The following is a 22,079-nucleotide window of genomic DNA, read 5'->3' on the forward strand; positions in this document are numbered from 1 at the left end:
CTGTTTACTCCCTGAAGTCAGAATGTTGAAAAAGGAGATCGACAATTAGCTGACTTTGCTCAGGCAGACTCATGCGGATGAGAACAATAAATGTAATTGGTTTAAATAGAATATGCTGCAGTAGAATCTTTGGCGGCGTGACTGCTGTTTGTTCCTGACGCACCGAAGGCCACCTAGTGAAATCATCCCAGAGACAAAATAAACACTGGTGAAAGGAATCGCGCTGCACGTTACAGCAGCAGCTAAAATATAGCCTCGTGTCAGTTGTGCATGAATTAAAAATGTTAAATTAGTGAAAACAAAACTATTTAGGGGATATATGACAGAACTGTGCAACCTGCATTAATAAATATTCAGCAGGATATTCAACGTCATGTTGGAGATAAACTGTAATTATGCTGTGTGGGGAACTCAAAGCACTGAATGAAGAGAACAGAGGTTAAAAAAAATGCAGTAGATACTGCAGGTTTTCCTTGATGACCAACCTTTAAGGCTGTGCAAACAGAACTGCACTGCACCAGCAGGCAGATGCAGAAGAGGGGAGAAATGATATTTATGGGGTTTGTTAATCAAGGCAGTGAACTGGCAGCTCAAATCACTTTGTAGCAGTCACTCCTGAACAAGTTTTATATGCCAGCTCTGCCCTCCAATACCCGCTGAGGTTACTGTTTATAAGCTAATTATCAGGGGCTAACAAGGTCGTACATATTTTGGAAAACCTGACAAGTATTATTAAGAAATCTTGGTTACTGCATCAGTTTGGGATTGGTGCCCTTTTATCATGGACAAAAAGCCCAACCACTGATGTAATTAGACACAGGAGGTGGTCTTGACTGTTTCCAGGTCACATTGTCCCATAATCCTTTACCTCAGAGGTCTTCAGTTGGTCCAGACCTGAGGCCCACCTCAGACTCCCAACCTGAAACATGGGACCCACTTTCACAGTTGCCCAACATGGTGGCAACAGCTTTGCCGTCACCCATCTGTACTGATCTTGTGACCCAGTTTTGGGTTGCGACCAACTGGTTGAAGACCACTGCTATACCAGAAATATGTTTTTCTGCCCACTGTTAAGCAGGGCCTCTGCCCTGATGTCACTATCTACGGGGGCCAGACTAGAAACCTGGGCTGAGAATGCCCAAAATCTATTCACATGGGAAGGGGTGGGCTTGGTTGAATTTGACAGAGGCCAAAATGATAAATAATGGATTGGATCCAGGATCTGCTTTCTGAAAGAGGGAGGGAACCATCTGTTAGAGGAACGACTCCACTCACAGAACGTCCCTCTGCCTGATTTGTGGAGATCTTCCCACCACCACAGCTCACTTTATTTAGCAGAGTTTCCTGATTCCCTGTGTAGCATTTTCAGAGTGCTTCTGTGGGAAGGGCAGAGTACAGAAGACCACTTCTGCCAGCTCACTTTATGCATCTTAAACTTAGATCTAACCCAATACTTGCAGGGTGTGCTTATTCCATGCAAAAAAAAAAAATAACATAAAAAAATCTAGGTGGTCATTGACACCCTCACAAATTCATAGCAGTTGCCTGCAAGATATACATGCATGGATATAGATACATATGCAAAAAAGAATATTCTACTTCATAATATTTCATCTGCAAATCCTTACAGGGAAGCATAATTCAACTCTCCACTGAGGTGCAGCCGTGTTCAGGCATATGGCCAAACATGTGAGGGCTTAAAGGGGCCATTCATGTCGGCCATTCATGTCGGACTCACCCCCTATGTCTCAGGGCACACTGGCCCCACCCACTTCAGTTCAGAAGGTCCTCTTCTTCCATTGGTGGGACTGTGGCATTGCTACCTGGTGGCCAGTAGTAACAGTGCTTCAACCAGCAGTGGATGGAGAATCACCATTTAAATTTCCCACAATAGCCCTAGTGTGAAGTCCCTGAAGCAGACGTCAGGGCTTATGGACCCTGTGAGGTTGCCAAGTCCCCAGTAGCTGTCTGAGGGTGCTGGCTGTTAATGACTAACCTGACTAATAATAATAATAATAATAATAATAATAATAATAATAATAATAATAATAATAATATTTCTTGCCTGCCTCTCCATTTTGAACGTGGTGGGGAACAACAATAAATGATAAAATATATAATACTCAATTAAAACATAATATACATTGTTAAAAACATCCTAAAAACATTTTAAAAACATCTTAAAATTTCACTGGATAGGCCTGCCGGAAGAGATCAGTCTTTATAGCTTTCTTGAATGCTAGTAGACTGTTAAGTTGATGAGTCTCCTCCGGCAGGCCATTCCAGTCTGGGAGCAGCAGAAGAGAAGGTCCTCTGGGTAACAGTTGTTAATCTAGATTTTGCTAGCTGAAGTAGATTTTTCCCAGAGGACCTGAGTGTGCGGGGCAGATTGTACGGGAGAAGCCGATCCTGCAGGTAGCCTGGACCCAAACCATGTAGGGCTTTAAAGGTGATAACCAACACTTTATACTTTGCTCGGAAACTAATTGGCAGCCAGTGAAGAGCTTTTAAAACATACACCTATACTTTCCCCTGTATTCCCCCACTGTTGCAATCTGGGGGGATTCCACACGTCGTACTGAGGGCGCTTCCATGCACCCCCAGTGCGCACCCAAAGTGATCGTGTAACTTGCCTGTTCGAAGAGACGAGGAAGAGCCACCCACCTTGCCGCCACCGCCACCGCCGCCACCCACCTACCTCCTCGCCGGCCGGGTCGGAGAGCTCGGCCGAAGAAGGCGGGGTGGAGAGCTCTCTTCCAGGCAAGCTACACGATCGCTTTGGGGCGCACTGGGGGTGCATGGAAGCGCCCTCAGTACGACGTGTGGAATCCCCCCTGGACTGCAGCAAGAGCAGCTCTTAAATCTGTACTTGTCACTTCAAGATCCATGCAGTGTTTCTTCTGAGGTAGTAACACTGATCTATGGAAAAGAATACATACTACACTGACATACTGATGTATGTCTGGGGCGCTCCTCATGGAGCATTCAATTACGCTGTTGCATTAAATGTAATTTAGAAGCTCTGATGAATTACACATGCTGTGTGTCTCCGTTTGGTAGATGCCCTTGAAATAGCAGTGACAGAGCCATGCTGTGGATGTCAGGTCTGTTGCAATGGTGAAACAGCATGGTCCCATGCTCCAGCGTTATGAGCACCTGCTGGAGGAACCAGCTGTCCAGAAAATCACACTCAAGTCTCAAACATGATAGTTTTCATGCAAGTGGTTTTATTCTTCACAGAATATATTCAATAATGAGACTGTTAGGATGACACTTCAGGTTCTGCGGTTAGCGAAACTGCAGTTCCCTGGGGTTAGCACTAACCACAAGCTGTTCTGTCACACACAATACTTTAAGCCTCGGTTAGAGCCGCTAACCCTGCTGCGGATGGTCCAACTGTGGTTAGTGCACGAGCAAGGTTGAGCAAAACGCATCACACAAGACACCTTAAACCCTGTTGCTTAACCAAAAGCCTTAACTAGCAGGGTTAAGCCTTAACCAGCAGGCCCATAAAAGAGTTTGGACAGCTACAGAATCTATGCTGATTCTGTCAAATTATTGTCAAATTATTGCTTTAGTTTATCATCACCTACGTTTATTTTGTTTCAGGCATTAGGCATAACAGTGTCATGTGAGTGTGATCCTTATTCCATTAACCGTGTGACTGTGAGCATGCTTATTCAGAAGTAAGCCCCATTGAGCTCAATCAGTATGTGTCTCCTTAGGCTGCAAACCTATACACACTTTTCAGGGGGTAAGTCTCAATGAACAGAGTGGAACTCTCTTCTCAGTAAACAAACATCAAATTGTGCTATTCCCCCTTTCAAACTGATTCAGTTGAGATAATTATTATACCCATTTTATAGATGGGTATTATATCCATCTATAACATATTTAAAATAGGTATTATACCCATGTGTAATATTATATCCATTTTTATAAATTATACCCATTTGTTTAGGAGAACAGAAACACTAAGAAAAAGTGACTTGCCAGTGAGTTTGTAACAGAAACTGGATTTCAACCAATTTCAGGGTCTATGATCGAGTCCAGATCAAAAACATGGGAATAGTGATGGTAGCTAATAGATTAGATAGCTTTTTAGCAAGAAGTAGAGATACTCATGTTGAATAAGAGCCATGAGATAGTTAAACTGAGTCTTCATCTTCAGAGGCGGAGTATGTCTTAGAGTTCAGATACTGGGAGAAAATGGGAGAATGTTGTCAATTTAGTACTATCATTGAGAGCTTCCACTTGTTCCAGCAGGTGTTATGGAGAATTTTTTCAGATATATGCACTGTACTTGATTAGAAACCCAGGAAAGAAGGCAGAATGGAGAAAATTAGTTGCACCTAAATCATGTTGAAATCGATAGCACAAATTAACTGTGACTAATTTAAATCCCATTGATTCCAATGGGTCTTATGTGCCAATAACTTCCTCTTAATGAGGGGCTGTTCAGTTTATCTTGGGAATCCACTTGTATTGTCTACAGTTAGTTCTCTGGCTTACCAAGGTTTCCTTTACTCTCCAAAGTGTTGGAATCACCTTCAGTTATGGATAACATATATGTCATTCCTCTTCCAAGGTCGTTAATAATAATATAACCTACTACCAGACACCTGACAAATCCTCTTCCTTTTTTTAAATTCAGTTTTAATTAAGTTTTCTCTTTTAAAATAATCTGTAGAGGCAAATACATCATCATCATCATCATCATCATCATCATCATCATCATCTATATTTGAATACATCATATATTGAAAAGGATCACTGTACAGTTTTAAAGATGGGCCTGATTGGATTTTTCCTCTATATGTCATTAGGTAGGGTGACCATATGAAAAGGAGGACAGGGCTCCTGTGTCTTGTCTCCCAAAACCTCCTGCCTTATTGGGAGACAATAAAGAGGTCTGCCACATAATCCACAAAACTTTATTCAGGCAATAAACATCTCTTCTCATGTGAAGAGGGTCCAACCTCTAGGAACTTCCCTCAAGGCAAAACTATGCAAACTAAGTGAGAAAATTGTCCTTTCAAGTAGAACGGGAAGCCTTTTACCAGAACGCTTTAACTTCAGGGAGATTGGTTCTGAAGAAGCCTTTGGCGATAAGCTAGCTGGGCTGACCTTCTCTCACCTCTCTTTAGCTCCACCCATTTTAGTCTGCAGCGTACTCTAGGATCAGCTAGCCTTGAAGTGCCCTCCCCCTCGGAAGAATACGGATTTCCCACAGACTGTGTGTTGTTAACATTTTCAGACGTAAGGGCCATAGCTAGACCTAAGGTTTATCCCTGGATCATCCAGGGGTCAAACCTGTTCATCTAGGTGACACACAGGGGATCCAGTGCTCAGGCAGGGGCGAACCCTGGATGATCCCAGGATAAACCTTAGGTCTAGCTGTGGCCATGGTCTGGCGAAGGTTCATTCCCAGATGGTGAAGAGCATGTGAGAGTCACTTCCCCCACTCCCCGTATAGGCTGGTATGTTTCTGGCGCTGTCTCTTCTGCCTCAGAATCTGATTCTGCTTGATTACCTAAAACTCCTTCCCCCAGCTTAAGGGGAACAGGGATGTCAATGAAAGAAGGGGGTGGAAAGGAGAGGGCACAAAGCACAGCATGTTTGCAAGGGGGTGGAAAGGAGAGGCAGAAGATTGGATCATCCCCACAATGTTTTAGATACGTGTGTGTGTGTATGTGTTGTTTTTAGGTATGTGTGTGTGTAGTGTTTTTTAGGTGTGTTTTTTAGGTTTTTTGTTTTTAATTAAGTTAAAGCTTAATTAAATGAGATGCCAATGAGAGAAGGGGGTGGAAGGAGAGGGCACATGGTACAGCCCATTTACAAGGGGGAGTATAGGGGGAGGCAGAAAACTGGATCATCCCCACAATGGTTTTGGTACTTGTGTGTCTGTCTCTGTGTTACAATAATGAATGCAATATTTCAGATCCTGTTGACACATTAAGAATTACAACTTTAAAGCATTGCAAACACTCCTACCCACATTTCTCTACTTTATGGGACCATGACATGTGGAATGGTGTTTCAGGGGCACTTCACACAGTAACCACAATTCAATGCACAATTATGTGCATTTAAGTACCATTGGAATAAATGGGGCATAAGCATAACCAACTCCATGTTGGATTTTGGCCAATATAATTGTTACCTATATGCTTACGATGTATTTTATGTCTGTGCACCTAAAAATGTGAATAAAGCATACACATCATTGCCAAACTGTGCTTCATACAGGTATAGTCATTAGGATTGGATGTAGCTACCTGCTGAGTCTCCCCTTGTTTTGCTACTAGAATTTGTGGAATGGCTCTCAGGCAGACTTTGCTACTGTATTTCTTTATGCTTTTGGTTGAACCTAAACTCACTAGTTCTGTTTCAGTCACGTTTACACCCAACTTCAAACCAAACTATTACAAACTGTTACAAAACAGTTGTACTTCTCCTTTCTCACAGTACTCCACTCCTACTCATGAAATGTTTCTCACAAGTGCTGTGACACACGTTGGTGTGTGTGTGGACAAAACCTTTTCCCCATGAAGCAAAACAAATTCCCTATAATTTCTGATAGTGGTTTTATAAATGGAATAATTCCACTTCTCCTTCCTTCCTTCCACTGCTTCTCCTTTCAACCACGATGGTCTTTTCAAGGAGTTATTTTTGCAACTCTTAAAGGTTTCCTTTCCTGTTATCCCAGGAATAGTATTTCCTCTTAAACATAACTATATATTATTAGTAGTAATCAAATCGTTTCCCCCTTGATTATCATCTAACCACTTGCTGACAAATATTTAGTTTCTATTTTCATCAGTGGGTGTAACAACGCAATTATTAACAGGAGTTTATACAGGCAGCATTATTTGTTTATTTAACTTACTGCTTTCCCTACAGTCTAGGCTTTCAGGGCAACATACACAATAAAAACAAAACAGTGATCAATGAAATCAAGAACTCCCAAGATGCAATCACAGTAAAATGCACTAAGAATGCAATAAAAAGCATTCAAAATGGAGACTGAAACAACAAGGCAGCAAATGAAAAAGATTTAAAACAGTCAGAGAGGTAAAACACATCAAAACACAGCTTTACAGCATAAGATCTAAAATACGAAATAGACGCAATGAAAACATAGCAAGTTAAAACGACTGAGAAAATAAAAGGGGAGTTCCCTAGTGCCAAAAGATCACCATGAAGGTGCCAGATGAACCTCTCTTGGGAGGGCATTCCACAATTTGGACCACAATTTGGACCATTCCACTTTTCACCACTGAAAAGGCCTGCTCATAAGGAACCACTTGCAGAATCTCAGTATGCAGGGTTACTTGGAACAGGGCGTCTGATGATGATCTGGAAGCATGGGTAGGCACACATGGGACATTAAGGCATATTAAGTCAGGCATTACTTCTCTTTACTTTTACCTCATTTCAATGGATTAGTTCCATATCTCCAATGATTCCCTCCATTATACTGGAACTATTTGTTCACTAATGGATTGGCCCTTCCATCCTTGTTTCTTCTTAACTAAATAGCAGGTATGGGGCAGGCCATCCAGATTGGGATCATGGTACTCACATTAGTCATGATCCAGATGGGTGCTCCCAATGGTTGATCTTTGGCCTGACTTTCTGTTTGGCCTCTGGGGCAAATAGAAGCCATTGTGGGTCCCAATCCAGGTTGAGACAGCGGCAGAGGAAAGGGGTAAAAGGCCCTCCCCCACACTGACCATCCCATGTTTCATCTCTGGATCACCCTCCCTTGTGACTGCTATTTAATAATGAAAAAGCAAGCATGCAATGGACTATCATGGGATTAATGTCATGTCTAGTTCAGCCTTAAGAAGATATTCAACACATAACTGAATCTATAGTTAAACTCCCTTTGGGGATATGTATTGCTGTGTCCAGATCAGCAATGGTTCTTCTTGTAAATACATCCACATTTATCACCGTCAAAACCAGAATTGTCATTTGTCTGACTCATTAGGTGGGTGGGTTGAATGTCTGGAGTGACTCATCAGAAGCTTATTTGTCAATCCCAGTCAGTGTTTCTCCTCAGAGTCAAGAAACACCATGACATGGAAAATCTTAACGTGGTTTGCCTGAAAATCTGTAAGTAATCTTTAGAATTAGAATTATGCTTTTAAGCACACTCCAAGTAGCTAATAATATATTTGTTAAATTCCATGCAGAGGTATGTAGGCTATATACCTGTTCTCCCTTTTTTGTTTTTTTTTCTGGTCAGGCCATATCTAGAATACTATGTCTAGTTCTGGGCACCATATTTTAAGAAAGTCATTGACAAACCGTAACATGTCTAGGGGAGGGTGACCAGGATGGTGAGGGGGTCTGGAAACCAAGTCCTATCAAGTATGTTTGAAAGAGCTGGGTCTATTTAGCCTGGAGAAGAGAAGATTTACAGGAGACATTATAACTGCTGTGAAACAACTGGAGAGCTCTCATGTAGAACTTTTTTTCTGTTGCTCCAGAAGGCAGGAATAGAACCAATGAGTGGAAATCACAGAGGAGTAGATTTGGGCTAATCATTAGGGGAAAACTTCCTAATAACAGCTGTTTGACAGTGGAACAGGCAGCCTTGGGGAAAAGATGGTGGGCTCTCTTTCACTGGAGGTATTTAAACAGAGGCTGGAGGGATGCTGTAGCTCTATAATTCTACCAGATGACCTCCAAGGTCTGCTGCAGCTCTATAATTCTAGGATTCTCTTCTTAGGCTATATATTGGTGTTGTGCAGTCCCATCCTATGTATGTTTACTTGGGAGCAAGTTCCACTGTGAGTAACATGATTTACATCTAAGTAAGCATGCATAAAATTTTAGGTGTGCAGTGCAATCCTATTTTGAACTATCTCAGTGGGCTTAATGATGCTTACTCCCTAGTAAGTGTGCTTAGGATTACACTGCAAATCGACTGTTGCAGTAGTGCTTCAGTTTTGGCCCAAGTTGCCATTTTGCTGGTTGCAGAAAAAGTGGGAAAACACATTTGTCTTTGGACGTATTGAAAACAGCAGCAACAGTATGGGAACCGCATAGAGCAAGACAGTGTACAATCTGGGCAATGAGTAGGCTGCCCCTATATGGCAACTTGTGGCCCTCCAGATGTTTTGTTCTACAACTTATCATCCTTCACCATTTGTCATGTTAGCTAGAGCTGGTGGGAGCTGTAGGCCTTGAGTTGCCCACCCCTGCTATAAGCAATGTTAACAAATATTTACCTTCAACAATGAAGCATTTATTTAGTATCTAATCTGTGCATGTCCAAAATCACGTACTCATTCGTGATTAAATTGCCAGAACCAACAACCATGTTATAAAAACTGTGATGGTTTGTAAAGTTGTGGATTATGCCAGTAAGACACAAATTGTAGTAAAACACCAGCAACCAAGAACAGCAACAGCAACAATATACCTGTGATAAAATATCCTGGAAAAAGTTAAAAGTGAACCTGCCCAGTATATCATGAAAGAGACACTGATGGGCTTTCCTTAGGACCACATTGTGAAAGCTGCTATGCAAAAGCAATCCTAATACTATTATATTAACTCCTTTAGAGATGGGATTCTGAACAGGTGATGAGTTCATATGGGGAAAGATGTTATCTGATGTGTGTTTAATTTCACATCACCTTTTGGAAAATTCCTACCCTTTTCTTACTTTGTGTCTGTTTTAGAGTTAGAGCAGATAAAAATACAGGCACATGAATAATAATAGAACCTGAAAATAAGAAGTATATTAATAATCTTAAAATCTGTGTCTGTATAAACATCTACCCCACTGCCTAGTAACCTGCTGAGTTTCAGCTAAAAACAAAAGATAATGTTATCCTTATAAAATGATATTTGTTAAGGCAACAGACCCTCATTACAGGACAAAATTGGAAAAGTTTATCTTATTTAATTAGAATCTGATTGATTGTGTTGTGTTAAAAACTAATATGCATATAAATCAGTGCTGCCTCTTTAGGAGAAATCTTGTTATATTGAAGCAATAGAACAAGTAACAAGTGAAAGCCGCAAAGCTTGTTTCCAAGTAAGACATAAACTGTGTGGCTGCTCTCTTTAAACAGCTGTGATTTTTTAATGTTAAAAATTAAAAAAAAGGAACGAATGCTCCAGGGACATTTGGTGAGTGTGTGTGTGTGTGTGTGTGTGTAAGAGATACAACCACAAAGATTGCTGTTGAATGTATGTGTGTTGAATTATCCCCCCCACTCTCATTCATCCTTTTTTTTTACACTGAACAGCAATCTGGATAAGTGGCAGAACAATAAAAATATCATTTTTCACCACATACCCAGTTGGATGGTGCAGCCACCCCTTCCCATGTGTCAAGAGAACTTCCATGATGGTCCCCAAGAAGACAGGATAGAGACAATCAGTGGCCTCACCATGCAAGATCAAAAAATCTGGAACACGGTTGCACCTGTCTTGCCTCCAAGACATAAGCTACCTATCAGAATCCTGCTTAGCAGAGCTTAACTTGACCATGCCTGAGTCTGGATAACCTGGAGAATTGGCTTGTAAATTATGCCTTAATTAATTATGGCTTAATGAAAGCATAAACTCCATAGGTGTCCTCTCAAAGACACATTTCACTCCTGTCTGTTTCATCTTCAGCCACCATCACAGGATCTCCTGATCCCTAAAGAAAATGACTTCTTTTGCTGTATTTGCTCAGCAGGCATGGAAGCTTTTTGTGGCTGAGAGGAAGCCCGGATGGAAGAATTTTGGGCCTCTGTTTGCAATCTGCAGCTCTGTCAGTTTAATAGCAAATGTGCTCCTGTTCCTAGCTGGATATTCCTTATTAATGGACTATCCCAAAATTTCTGTAGTCGTGTTCGTCTTTCCCTGGATTACTCTTTCCATTGGATTGTGCTTCTTCCGCTGTCTACGCTGTTTTGTTGCTCTCTTCTTCCTTTCCTGCGGACTGCGTGAAGGAAGGAACAGCTTAATTGCTGCTGGGACTGGTATAGTGGTAGCTGGAAACATCCAGAATGTTTTCCACAACCTCAAGCAGCTGGCAAATAGCGTAACTTGCATCCTTCAGTCCCAGCATTTCTCCTTTCTCAGGAACTACATTAAAGCAATTTGGTGGGTTTACTCTCAGACCAAAGTCCTGAGCAACCCTTTTAAAGATGTAGTGTCACTGGATGACAAGTTGAATGTGTCTTACTTGGTGTTGGATGTAGATGCGAAACTCAGGATGAACAAGACAATACTACGCGTCCAGAATGTCGCCAACCAGATCTCCTCCATACTAGCCCTACAGTCGTGTCTGGGGAAGAAAGTGCTCCCTCTACTGGGGACTGCTTTCATTCTTCTTGGGACATATCTCTTCCTCCGAAAATTCCTGAGTCCGCACAATCTCAAGTTTAAGAACACTTACATTACACAGGAGTTTATTAGATACAATGAGGCTCTGTGGCAGCAACGGAAGCTCTCGGTCCTTCCCCTCAGTAAAGAAGAAAGGAAGGTATACACAATGGTCCCAGCTTTTTGCCAGACGCACAAAGAAAGGAAGTGCACGGCACGCTTTTTTCTGCCCGTGCTTGCTAACTTTTGCATTTGGGCTCTCTTTGCAGCAGTAGATTATTTGCTTTACTGGCTCATTTTTTCAATGAGCAAGCATCTCCAAGATTTCCCTGAGCTAGAGGTCCATTTGAAATTGTATTACCACGTAAGTATCTTAGCTACAGTACAAGCACTTTTCTTTCTTTTATTGCTTTAGATACAATTTGTCTGAAGAATAAACTTATGCTACAACACAATAACAGAAGGCCTGTGGGTTGCACAGTGCAGGCTTTCAAGGCCTGTAAATACCCCCACCCCCACATGTAAAAGGTGGTTTGAAACACACATTGTTCAGTCAAGCTGAATGTTTGGTGTCAAGGGCGCAAGATTTGGGAGGTGCCATCCTTAAGTAGTGGAACACAGGTTCTAGCATGGTTTACATGCTGAAGATCCTCAGGATCTCCACTTTCAAAGATCTCTGGTAGCAGAGGGCAATGAAAGTCCTCTGCCCGAGAACTCTGCAAACTGATATAATTCAGAGTAGACCAGCCTTCCCCAACATGGCACCCTCCCAATGTGCTGCCTGGGGATGATGGAAGTGGTAGTCAAACACATCTGGAGGGTACCAGATTGGGGAAAGCAAGAATAGACAGTACTCAACTATATGGAGCAATAGTCTGACACAGCATAAGGCAGTTTTACGTGTTCACACATTCCAAATTTCTTCTGTAATACTGGAATAAAGGACTGTGGGATGGTGAAATGGAGAGGAGGTGCCTCTCTCCCCCAGGCTAAGGCGTACCTGCTGCCTTTGATCTGCTGCAGTGGTTTGCCTTGGGTGGGAAGAGAGGAGAAGGACACCTCATAATCCTTCATCCCAACCACTGTCTCCAGTGGAGGCTGGTGGCATCAATACTGGTGGGGCTGTTAATCCACTCTGGGTTTCAAGTCAGAACTAGCAAGAATGCTAAACCCTATCTGCAAAATAGGTTCAGCATCTTGGACAGCTCCCTTAGAGTTCTTGCTTGTTCTGACTGAGACACAAAATGGATTTATAGCCCAGCTGAAATCAGAGACAACAGCCTTGGAAGTTTGGAGGTTCTTTTTCTCCACACAGTGCAGAGACAGAGAGGCAGCATACATGTTCCTCTTCTCCATTTTTATCCTCACAACAACAACAACCCTGTGAGGTAGGTTGGGCTGAGAATCTGTGGCAGAATCTACACTACTGCTTTATAATGGTACTGAAGTGCACTGACAACTGTTGAGGCCCATGACACATCTACACCAAGCAGGATATAACACTATGAAAGTGGAATGAAAGCAGTATATGGTATGTGTCATGGGCCCCAATAGTTGTCAGTGCACTTCAATACCACTATAAAGCAGTAGTGTGGCTCCTGCCTTTTATATACTGCTTTCATAGTGGAATATACTGCTTGGTGTAGATGAACCCTGTGACTGACCCAAAGTCACCCGGTGAGCTTCCATGGGCCTAATCTACACCAAGTAGGACATTGCACTATGAAAGTGGTATATGGTGTGTGTCAATAGGCCCCAACAGTTGCCAGTGTATTTCAATACTGCTATTAAGCAGTAGTGTGGATCCTGCCTTTTATATACTGCTTTCATAGTGCAATATCCTGCTTGGTGTGGATTAGGCCCTGATCTCCTGACTCCTAGTTCAACACTCTAGCCACTACACCACACTGGTTCTTCCATATAAAGAACTAGTTTAATTATATATGTTTCTGTAGCTACAGGCTTCTTGGAAATCAGAGTGTGCCTGAGCATGTGTAGAGTGCTTTCATTTATTGGCCAGAGTCAACCCCATCTGACATGAGATATGCTATCTCTTACTATGGAAGGATAAACTGGGAGGTGATAAACATACCCTGCTTTTAGTATCTCTTAAAACTAGTTATATGAAGTTATTACTTGTTTGTTTAAGATAACCTTTTTAGGCTGCAGTTTTTGATCTGTTTAATTCAGACAATTGGCTGGATGTGCGAGCTGATTTATGGGCCTATCAAAGAGACTTGCAAGAGGGGATCCTGAGGACCCCCACATATAAAGGATACAATCCATTGGTAAGCTTGAGAACTAAATAATTTCTAATAGACATCAAGACATTTGCCTGGTTTAGAGGCATCACCCAAGTTCTTTCCTTTTGCATTAATTTTGCTTCTCAGCAGGTGAATTTCCCATTACTTCCTCTTAGAGCTGGTTGTGCTGAGCAATCAATTTTTGCTCTCTCCCCCAAAGAAACCATTTATCCAAGAAGCAATTATAAGAAACTCAGGTGTTCCAGAGAGCAGGGCATTTGGGTTCACCAACGTAACTAGTGCTTAGCTTCCAATTACAAGGAAACAGGAAGGGATTTAAATAACACCTGCTGCTGTGTGATGGGACAGTGACATTTGCTTTCCCTCCTCCTATGTGTCAGGTAATTTACTCTTCAAAGGGGAAATAAAGCAGAAACTTTTTTGTGTGCACACACATGGTTTGCTGTTTCAAATTTCTCCCATGCAGTAGATATTAGAGAGGGATCAATGCTATAGAGAAAATGTGGGATTTGCTCCCATACCTGATCCCATTCTCCCAACCCTACTATTAGGACTTGTGAACACATACCATCTAGGAGAGCTACCTAACCTGAAAATAAAATAGCCAATATAATAGTGCCCAACCAAAATGATCAAAAGGTTGGTGCATCTTCAGTATTAGGGAAGGCTAAAATGTTTGGGGCTAGGCTAGAAAAAACATGACAGAGAGAGGGATAGGATAGAAGATTATACAACTATGCATGCTGTGGAGTTCATTGATTTTTTTTCTTTCTCTCCCATAATACTTGAACCCAAGATTCACACAATGAACTCAATCAGCAGTATACTTGACAGAAAAAACAAGTTACTTTTTCATTTCATAATTCATTAAGCATGTGCAAAATTTTGTTTTCATTTTGTTATTCTGTTCATATTCTTTATTCAAAACTTCATTTGTTTTATTATTCATTCATTAAGATCACATTATTTTATTTATTTATTTATACTACATTTGTCTTCATTGTGGTTTTTCTGCCTGTCTCGCTTTTCCCTTTTTTGTTTTTGCTGTCTGTGGCAACAGTAGCAGAGCCAATTTTGGTGGCTTCCCGTAGTTTATTTTCCCAGAATGTCCCAGATGTCACATTATTCTGGGGCATTTGTGGGTAGGGGGAGGGAGCAGTTCCCACAGGCAGATGCCATTCCCCCCTCCCCTGAAAATGAATCTATCTGGGGCATTCTGGGAAAATGAAATTGACACTGCCCAAGAAATGTACATTTGCCTCCTGACTGCATGAATGGCAAATGAGTTATGAATGGAACAATGAAAACAAGCCATTCATATCTGTTCATCAGTCATTCAGAATTTATAGCATTAATTTTAGAAGTGAAATGCTGAACCAAATGGGTCCCATTTGATTTGATTTTTCATTTATTGCAAAACAAATGTATACCCCCTAGAACGTGCTGCCACAGGACGTGATGATGGACATAGGTGTAGATGACTTTAAAAGGGATTGGGCAAATTTATGGACAGGCCTATCAACAGGAATTAGCTAAATAGAACCTCAGAGACACTAAATATCAATTACTGGGGGAAGGTGAATGTCTTCATGCAGCTCCCTGGACTTCCAAGAATGTCTGTAGCTGGCCACTGTTGGAAACTAGTCCAATCCAGCTGGGTTCTTATTATGTTATCTAAGTCCTCTCATCTACAATGTTACATGACTTACATTGCTGTTGCAAGATGCATGTCAAAGGGACACCAGCCCAAATGATGTTTGTGTTTAAATTAAGAGATTGTTAACATCTTGTACCACAAAAATGAAAACACAGAATACTAGAAGGAATTTCACTGTTGAGTTGGACTACTTCCACATGGTTGCCTTTGAAATATTGTGTATTAGGAGGGTTCAATACTAATTCTAACTTCATTTTTATCACTTGTTCTCGTTTCTCTTATATAGAATAATGCTTATAAATTCATCTTCAATAATGGGGAGATAGCTGACAACAAGACTTCCTTTAAGATTCCTCTCTTTGAGCAAGCCTGTATCCCCAAACCAAGTTTTTCCCTCTCTGCAACATGGACCCAACTGGGAGCCATCGTCTTCTCTTTAACAGTGCTTGGGCTGTTGACTTCTACGCTTACACAACTTAAAATACTGGTGACAACTTCGTTCTTTCCTAGCACAGACTTGAAACGGATAGAGTATCTGCACAAAAAATTATTAAACAGAAGATCAAAGCTCTCAGAGAGAAACGTGAAAAGGAAACCAAACTCGTTTGCAACGGTAAATTACGAACAGCATGAAATACAGCGCTAAAATCTAAATTTTAAAGCCCAACCCTAGAAACTGAGGTTCCATCTAATGGGATTAGGCAGCAGAGTCCTTGTACCAGAGTCAAGACTCAAACTTTTCTCTAATGCTGGTATCCGTGCTGATGCTTCCCCCTGTCCCCATGCATGGCAGAAGGGAAATGTTTGGACAAACATGGAAGCCACTTCTGCATTGGCTGGTTTCATGTTGCATTGCACGCGCATGCACACACACACACACACACACACACGAAATCTACTGTAGTGACTCTGGGGAACTCAGGCGACTAGATTCCTGAACTAAGCACTTGGGAAGGGCTTTAGCTCAGTGGTAGAACACATGCTTTGCATGCAGAAGCATGAAACAAAGTTTATTGTATCTTAGCAAATTGCCATTATACACAATTACAGTGAAAACCCCCTACACAATTTACAACTCTACAAATGGACCATCAGAAGTTGAATAATTTTCCATACAGCCTTTAAAGTTTATAACACACATCTGTAAAGAACGGACAACGAATTTAGATGGTCTGAAAGATACATATTTGTCAGCATTAGGCAATAGAAAACAAAGCTCCCCTTCAACGATCTTAAGAACGAATGAATACATTTGGTTCTAAGATCATTATAGATAGAGCATTCTGGAAGTACATGAAAAATATCTTCAACGGATACAAAATTGCAACCACATACTCTATTCTTCTTAGGGACTCCCTTAAGCTTTGCATGCAGAAAGTCCCAGGTTCAACCTCCAGCATCTCCAGGAAGGAATCCTGCCTCATATTGTGGAGACCCTCTACCGGTGTTAACCGTACTGAACTAGATGGACCAATGGACTGACAGTATAAGACAAACTCCTCTGTTCCTAACCAAAGCTTCCCTTTCTCCTATAGAAAGGATGAAGGGGAGAGAATGCTTAGCATCCATTTTGCTTGACTCAGGTGCTCAACTCCTCACCATTTCCCCCCTCTTCTTCAGAAAGGAATGAAGGAGAGTAAAAACTTAGCTTCCCCCATCCCTGAGAAAGAAGTTAGGAAAGGCACCTGCAATTTCATCACAGGTATATTCACACTTCTAAAAATGTGTCTCCCATTTTTTTTCCTCAGTTACATTTCTGGTTCCCAATCCTCCAAGCAATGAGAAATCCCAGGAAGAAAGAAACAGTTGTGGCAAAAGGCAACAGCTTTTAACAATGTAAAGGTAGTGTTTAAAGAAATCCATCGATCTATGACTGAATTTATTTTTGGTGGATTTGACTTTGCTTACACTGCTTCACTCTTCTCGCCTCTGAATCTCACCTCATCATTCAGTTTTGAAGTCATCAAAATGTACATAGTTGTTATCCTGACACTCTGTCGAAGAAATCTCTCTGTAATTAAGATATTTCTTTTAATATTGGTTCAATCTGCCTCCTTGTGCCTTTTGTGAGAATTCAGACTTTCCCCTTTCCTTGCTGCCACTTTCCTCTGATCTACCACTGTTCTTTTGTGTGGGTGGATATTTTCTTTCCCGTTGTATATCTAACATCACCCAAGTGTCATCAGTCCCTCCAGCCACCTTCCACTTCATGTTTTATTTTTCACAGATGAAAGAACTTTAGCTTTTGACTCGACATGAACGATGCAGATTAGAAATGAAGGGTTTTAGTTATTTGAAGCCAATTAGGTTTACTAGATTCCTTTTCTAACGTTGCTTCTAGTGGTGCTGTGACCTCAAATTCCCCTTCTCCTCCTTCGTTCTTGTGTGCACCCATGACACTGTTTATAAAAACCTCAACTTGCTTCTTTGATTCACGCTTCCCATCCACATTCTAAAATGCAGAACTTCCTTCTTCTTTTTTTAAAGGAAATGAAAAAAAGATGTCAACTTTGCTGCAGAAAAATCTCCAGAGCAGATCAGCTGCAGTTTGAAAAATTAATGATGGGCTGACCCAGTTGTCTTGGGATGGAAATCCAAACTGGCAGGATCCAGGCCAGTGACACCCCTGAAGTATGACCTATATGTAATGTACAGGACACTGAAAGGTTGTGTGTTTTTCTTTATCTTTTTTCATCTAAAATCTCAATACTGTGAATGACTCATTTCCCTAGAGAAATTACTTCACACTTGCATTTTGACATGCTTTGGGTCATGGTTCAACTCTTCATTTTCATGCACTGGGAGCATGCATTTGTACTAGTGGGTTTGCAAATAAAAGGCTGGAGGGCTCAGAGAGATACTGGAGTATGGGGAACTGAGGCCTTAGCTAGACGGGGCGAACCCCGGGATCGTCCCTGTGCATCCACATGACACACAGGGGATCCCGGGATCAGGGAGGGATGATCCCTCCCTTGCCCCGGGATCTTGCCCTACACTTTGGCTCCGGTTTTTCCGCAGTCCCGGGCTGAGCCCGAGACCGCGGAACGTGTGGTCCGTAGCCGTGGAGCTGGTAGCTGCGCACGGGGCGCAGTGCTTCTTAGGAGCGCTGCGCCCATCGGGGGTAGGGTAGGGGGAGCGGGAATTTAAATTATTTTTTAAAAAAACGCTTACCTTTAGCATACGAGTGTTCGTGCGCTCCTTCCTCTTTATTTTATTTTTTAAATGGTGGATGCAATGCCTCTCCTGCTCAGGTCGTCACGTGTCACGTCTAAACAGAGGAGGGATCTCACGATAAACACATGTCGGGATCTTCCCTCCTCCATCGTGGGATAAAAGGTAGGTCTAGCTAAGGCCTTTGTATTCTTTTCCAAGTTCAGGGATAGAAACAACAGAGCAGGTCATTACTAAGTTGTAAACCTTATGTGTGGCCTGTCTGGGTCCCAGGTTCAATCCCAGTCATCTCTAGTTATAGGCCCTTATCTATTAGGGCTGGGAATACTTTTGCCTGAGATTAGCGTATTAGTAGCAGTTATGAGGCTGCCTTATATCCAAGCCAGGCAAGACTCCATGAAGCTCAGCACTGTTCATTCTAAGAGACAATAAGGACATGTGTGCTGATTTTTCACATGCCCAGGTCAAAACTGCTATAAAACAGATAAAAAAGAGGCCCAAAGAACCATAATACCATGTAGTGGGAGAGCAATAGTTATTGACCATAGTGATTAGATATCTATGTGCAATTGTATGATAGTTTTATCCTATTATTAAAGACACAGAGCAGTATTCTATGATACCCATATGCAAGTGGGATCTATCTGTAGCACAATGGGGTGTTTGTGCTTTGTAAAGGAACCAAAAATTAGTGGATACTACCCTATTTCTTCGATTCTAAGACACACTTTTCCCCCCATATAAACATCTCTAAAAATGGGGTGCGTCTTAGAATCGCGGGTGTGTCTTAGGGTTTTTTTCCCCCTGTTGGTGGTACTGAAATTAGTGTGCGTCTTACAATCGATGGCATCTTACAATTAAAGAAATACGGTATTATTTCTGGAACGGAGCAGTTCAGTGGAGCTTGCAGAAGGGAACTCGGTGGACCTGTCCCAATCCGGAAACAAGTATTTCTGCTTTTTCCATAGTTCATTTACAAAGCACTGACTCTCTGTTGCCATAGCGGTGGGTCTTGCTGACACAACAGAATGAGTGGGAGTACAGCATCAGTATAGGATCAGTGGCGGCATAAAAAAAATGCTGAGGGGCACAGGAGAAAAGTATATTTTTAGGGGATGTGTCCCATATGTTCAGATCTCTGAAAGAAAAATAATGGTATATTTCACATTAAAATTCCCATCCTAAACATATTATTTGTGAAATAAATGGGGGAAAGGTTACTTTAGGCCTACAGCACAGAAGAAGAAATTAATTTTAATTTTCAAAAATATTAATCTGTGGTTAGAATTTTTTTCTTTTTATTATTAGGCACCCCGTATATAAATAATAAATTAAGTTAATTCTCTGTCCTGCATGTCAGATGTTTCTCCTTTCCCCACAGTGGAATGCCACTGGTCTGTTGGCATCTTGAAGTGTATGTCAGTAGCTGCAAAATATGTAGCCTTTATTGACGCAAGAGCTGCATCTGAATGGTAGAATAGCTACAGAGATGATAATATATGAATGCACTTGTATATTTGAAAAGTGCCTTTCCTTAAGGTAATGACAGGAGTCCAGCAAGGAGGTGGTGGTTAGTGGGGTGATGAGCTCCTTGTTTGGGGAGACACTTGCCCCCCTCCAGCGCCACCCCTGTATAGGATACTGCCCATATGGTTGGTAGTTTCCTGATGAGAGGCTGATCCAATAACTCATTTCACTTTTGACACTGCAATCCTGAAGTGTATATTACAACCTAATGCAGAGAAGGGTCTAGAGTGTGGCGAAATCTCTGTGTTGTCATGTAAAATCACAGTGGACTTCAGAAAATATTCACGTAATATCTTCAGTGAAAGAGGAAGTTGTTCTGCAAGTTTCCAAGGTAGACAGCAAAATGCCATTCATGCTTTAGGATAATTATAGCTGGTAAATAGTGGTAAATCATTCAGGGATCTTCAAGGATTGAAATCAAAATTGCAATGGCTCCAAAACAGATCTAAGTAGGGCAACAGAATCATTCTTGTCTGGTTTTGACCTACAGGGATGAGAGGGAGAGGAAAGGATATAAACCTTCAAAAATCTTCTACTTGGCAATTTTTCACCAAGCAAGGAAAGAGCAGGATTAATGCATAAAGGGCTTGTAAGAAATGTTATAGTGTTCCTCACTCCTCTGAAGCTACAGTCTTTGTTCCTTTGTAGATGACCTGTCCCTTCCTCAGTAACAGAGGAAACAAATACTTTGCAGACCAGGGGTCTCCAATCTTTTTGGGACCATGGGCACATCTGGCATTTTGAAAAAGTGCCTTGGGTACAACCACAAATTGATTACTTTAAGGTTGTAGGGTACAATCACGAAAACGTTAGGAGTGTCCCCTTATCTGTGTTTGTTTGGATGAATGTACACCCTGTATATGTACTATCCGCTCTGGCTTCCCTCCCTCTCTCTCTGGCTCTTTTCTTTCTTTCTTTCTTTCTTTCTTTCTTTCTTTCTTTCTTTCTCTTTCCTTCCTTCCTTCCTTCCTTCCTTCCTTCCTTCCTTCCTTCTCTCTCTCTCTCTCTCCTTTGCTCTTTTTTCTTTCTTTCTCATTCTTTCTCTGGCTCTTCTTTTCTTTCTCTCTGGTTCATGTTTTTCTCTTTCGCTCACTGGCTCCTCTTCCCCGCCACACACACTTTCTTCTTTCCTTCCTTCCTTCGATGTCTTTTCTTTCTTTCTTTCCGTTCTCTTTGTGTCATTCTCACTCACCTTCCTTCCTTCTCTCTCTGGTTCTCCTTCCTTCCTTCCTTCCCTCCTGTTCTCTTATTCCTCTGTGTGTCTGTTTCTTTTCTTCCTTCTCTCTCTGGCTCCTCCCTCCTTCCTTCCTTCCTTGGGGAAGTTGTTGCCCCAACGGTCCCTGATAAGGTGTGGACTTCACTCCTCCCTCAGTCATTTTTCTACAGGGGATGTGTGTTCTTTGTTGCCTGTACAAGTCTACTGAGCAGTTCCTCATATGTTTGAAAAGGAAGCAATAAAGCCCCCTGACCAAAAATTAGCTAGAGGGGGCAAAACTCACCTCTTGCCAAGGATACTGTTGTCCCAAGAATCCTTAGTGGGGGTGCAAGGAGCCATTTCTCAGCAAGGAGGACTATCCCCCCCCCCATATTTAATCAACATACATTGGAAAATTCCTGAATTATTATTATTATTTCAATTTATACCCCTCCTATCTACAAAATACCCTTGAATAGGTCTCAAGTAACATCCTGAACAGTGGGCCGCAAGCTCAGGCCATTCTCAGAGACAAAGATAAGTGTATCCGCCTCTGAGACATGGGCCTCATCTACACCATGCAGGATATAGCACTATGAAAGCATATGAAAGCGGTATATAAAAGGCAGGAGCCACACCAAGCAGGATATAGTGGTATGAAAGCGGTATAAGGTATGTGACAATGGGCCCCAACAGATATCTGTGCACTTCAATACCGCTATAAAGCAGTAGTATGGCTCCTGCTTTTTATATACCACTTTCATAGTGCAATATCCTGCTTGGTGTAGATGAGGCCTCGGTCTCTCACAGGATCTACAATACCCGGAATTCTGTACCTCCTGCTGGCATTTCCTCTGCATAGGCAGGAGAAGCCAACAGAGTCTGACAGCAACAGTGAGAGACATTGCTGTGTAATAATCAGGGA

General features: G+C 41.8%; 2 protein-coding genes across 2 annotated transcripts in view; one reads left to right on the forward strand and one right to left on the reverse strand.

Moving 5' to 3' along the window:
* The first annotated feature begins 10,678 nt into the window (after positions 1 to 10,678).
* On the forward strand, positions 10,679 to 18,784 carry DCSTAMP (dendrocyte expressed seven transmembrane protein). The gene is made up of 3 exons (XM_063131033.1): positions 10,679 to 11,704; positions 15,548 to 15,874; positions 17,010 to 18,784. Exons 1-3 carry the CDS (start codon positions 10,679 to 10,681, stop codon positions 17,091 to 17,093), a joined length of 1,437 nt encoding a protein of 478 aa, XP_062987103.1. The 3' UTR covers positions 17,094 to 18,784.
* A 620-nt stretch (positions 18,785 to 19,404) lies between these two features.
* The window catches only part of DPYS (dihydropyrimidinase), a 67,205-nt gene continuing 64,530 nt past the window's right edge, over positions 19,405 to 22,079 (reverse strand). The window contains exon 10 of the mRNA XM_063131032.1: positions 19,405 to 20,443. The gene's annotated coding sequence lies outside the window, so the exon portion shown is untranslated. The remainder of the gene's footprint in view (positions 20,444 to 22,079) is intronic.

Source organism: Elgaria multicarinata, chromosome 7 (assembly GCF_023053635.1).
Source record: "Elgaria multicarinata webbii isolate HBS135686 ecotype San Diego chromosome 7, rElgMul1.1.pri, whole genome shotgun sequence".
Lineage (NCBI taxonomy): Eukaryota > Metazoa > Chordata > Lepidosauria > Squamata > Anguidae > Elgaria > Elgaria multicarinata.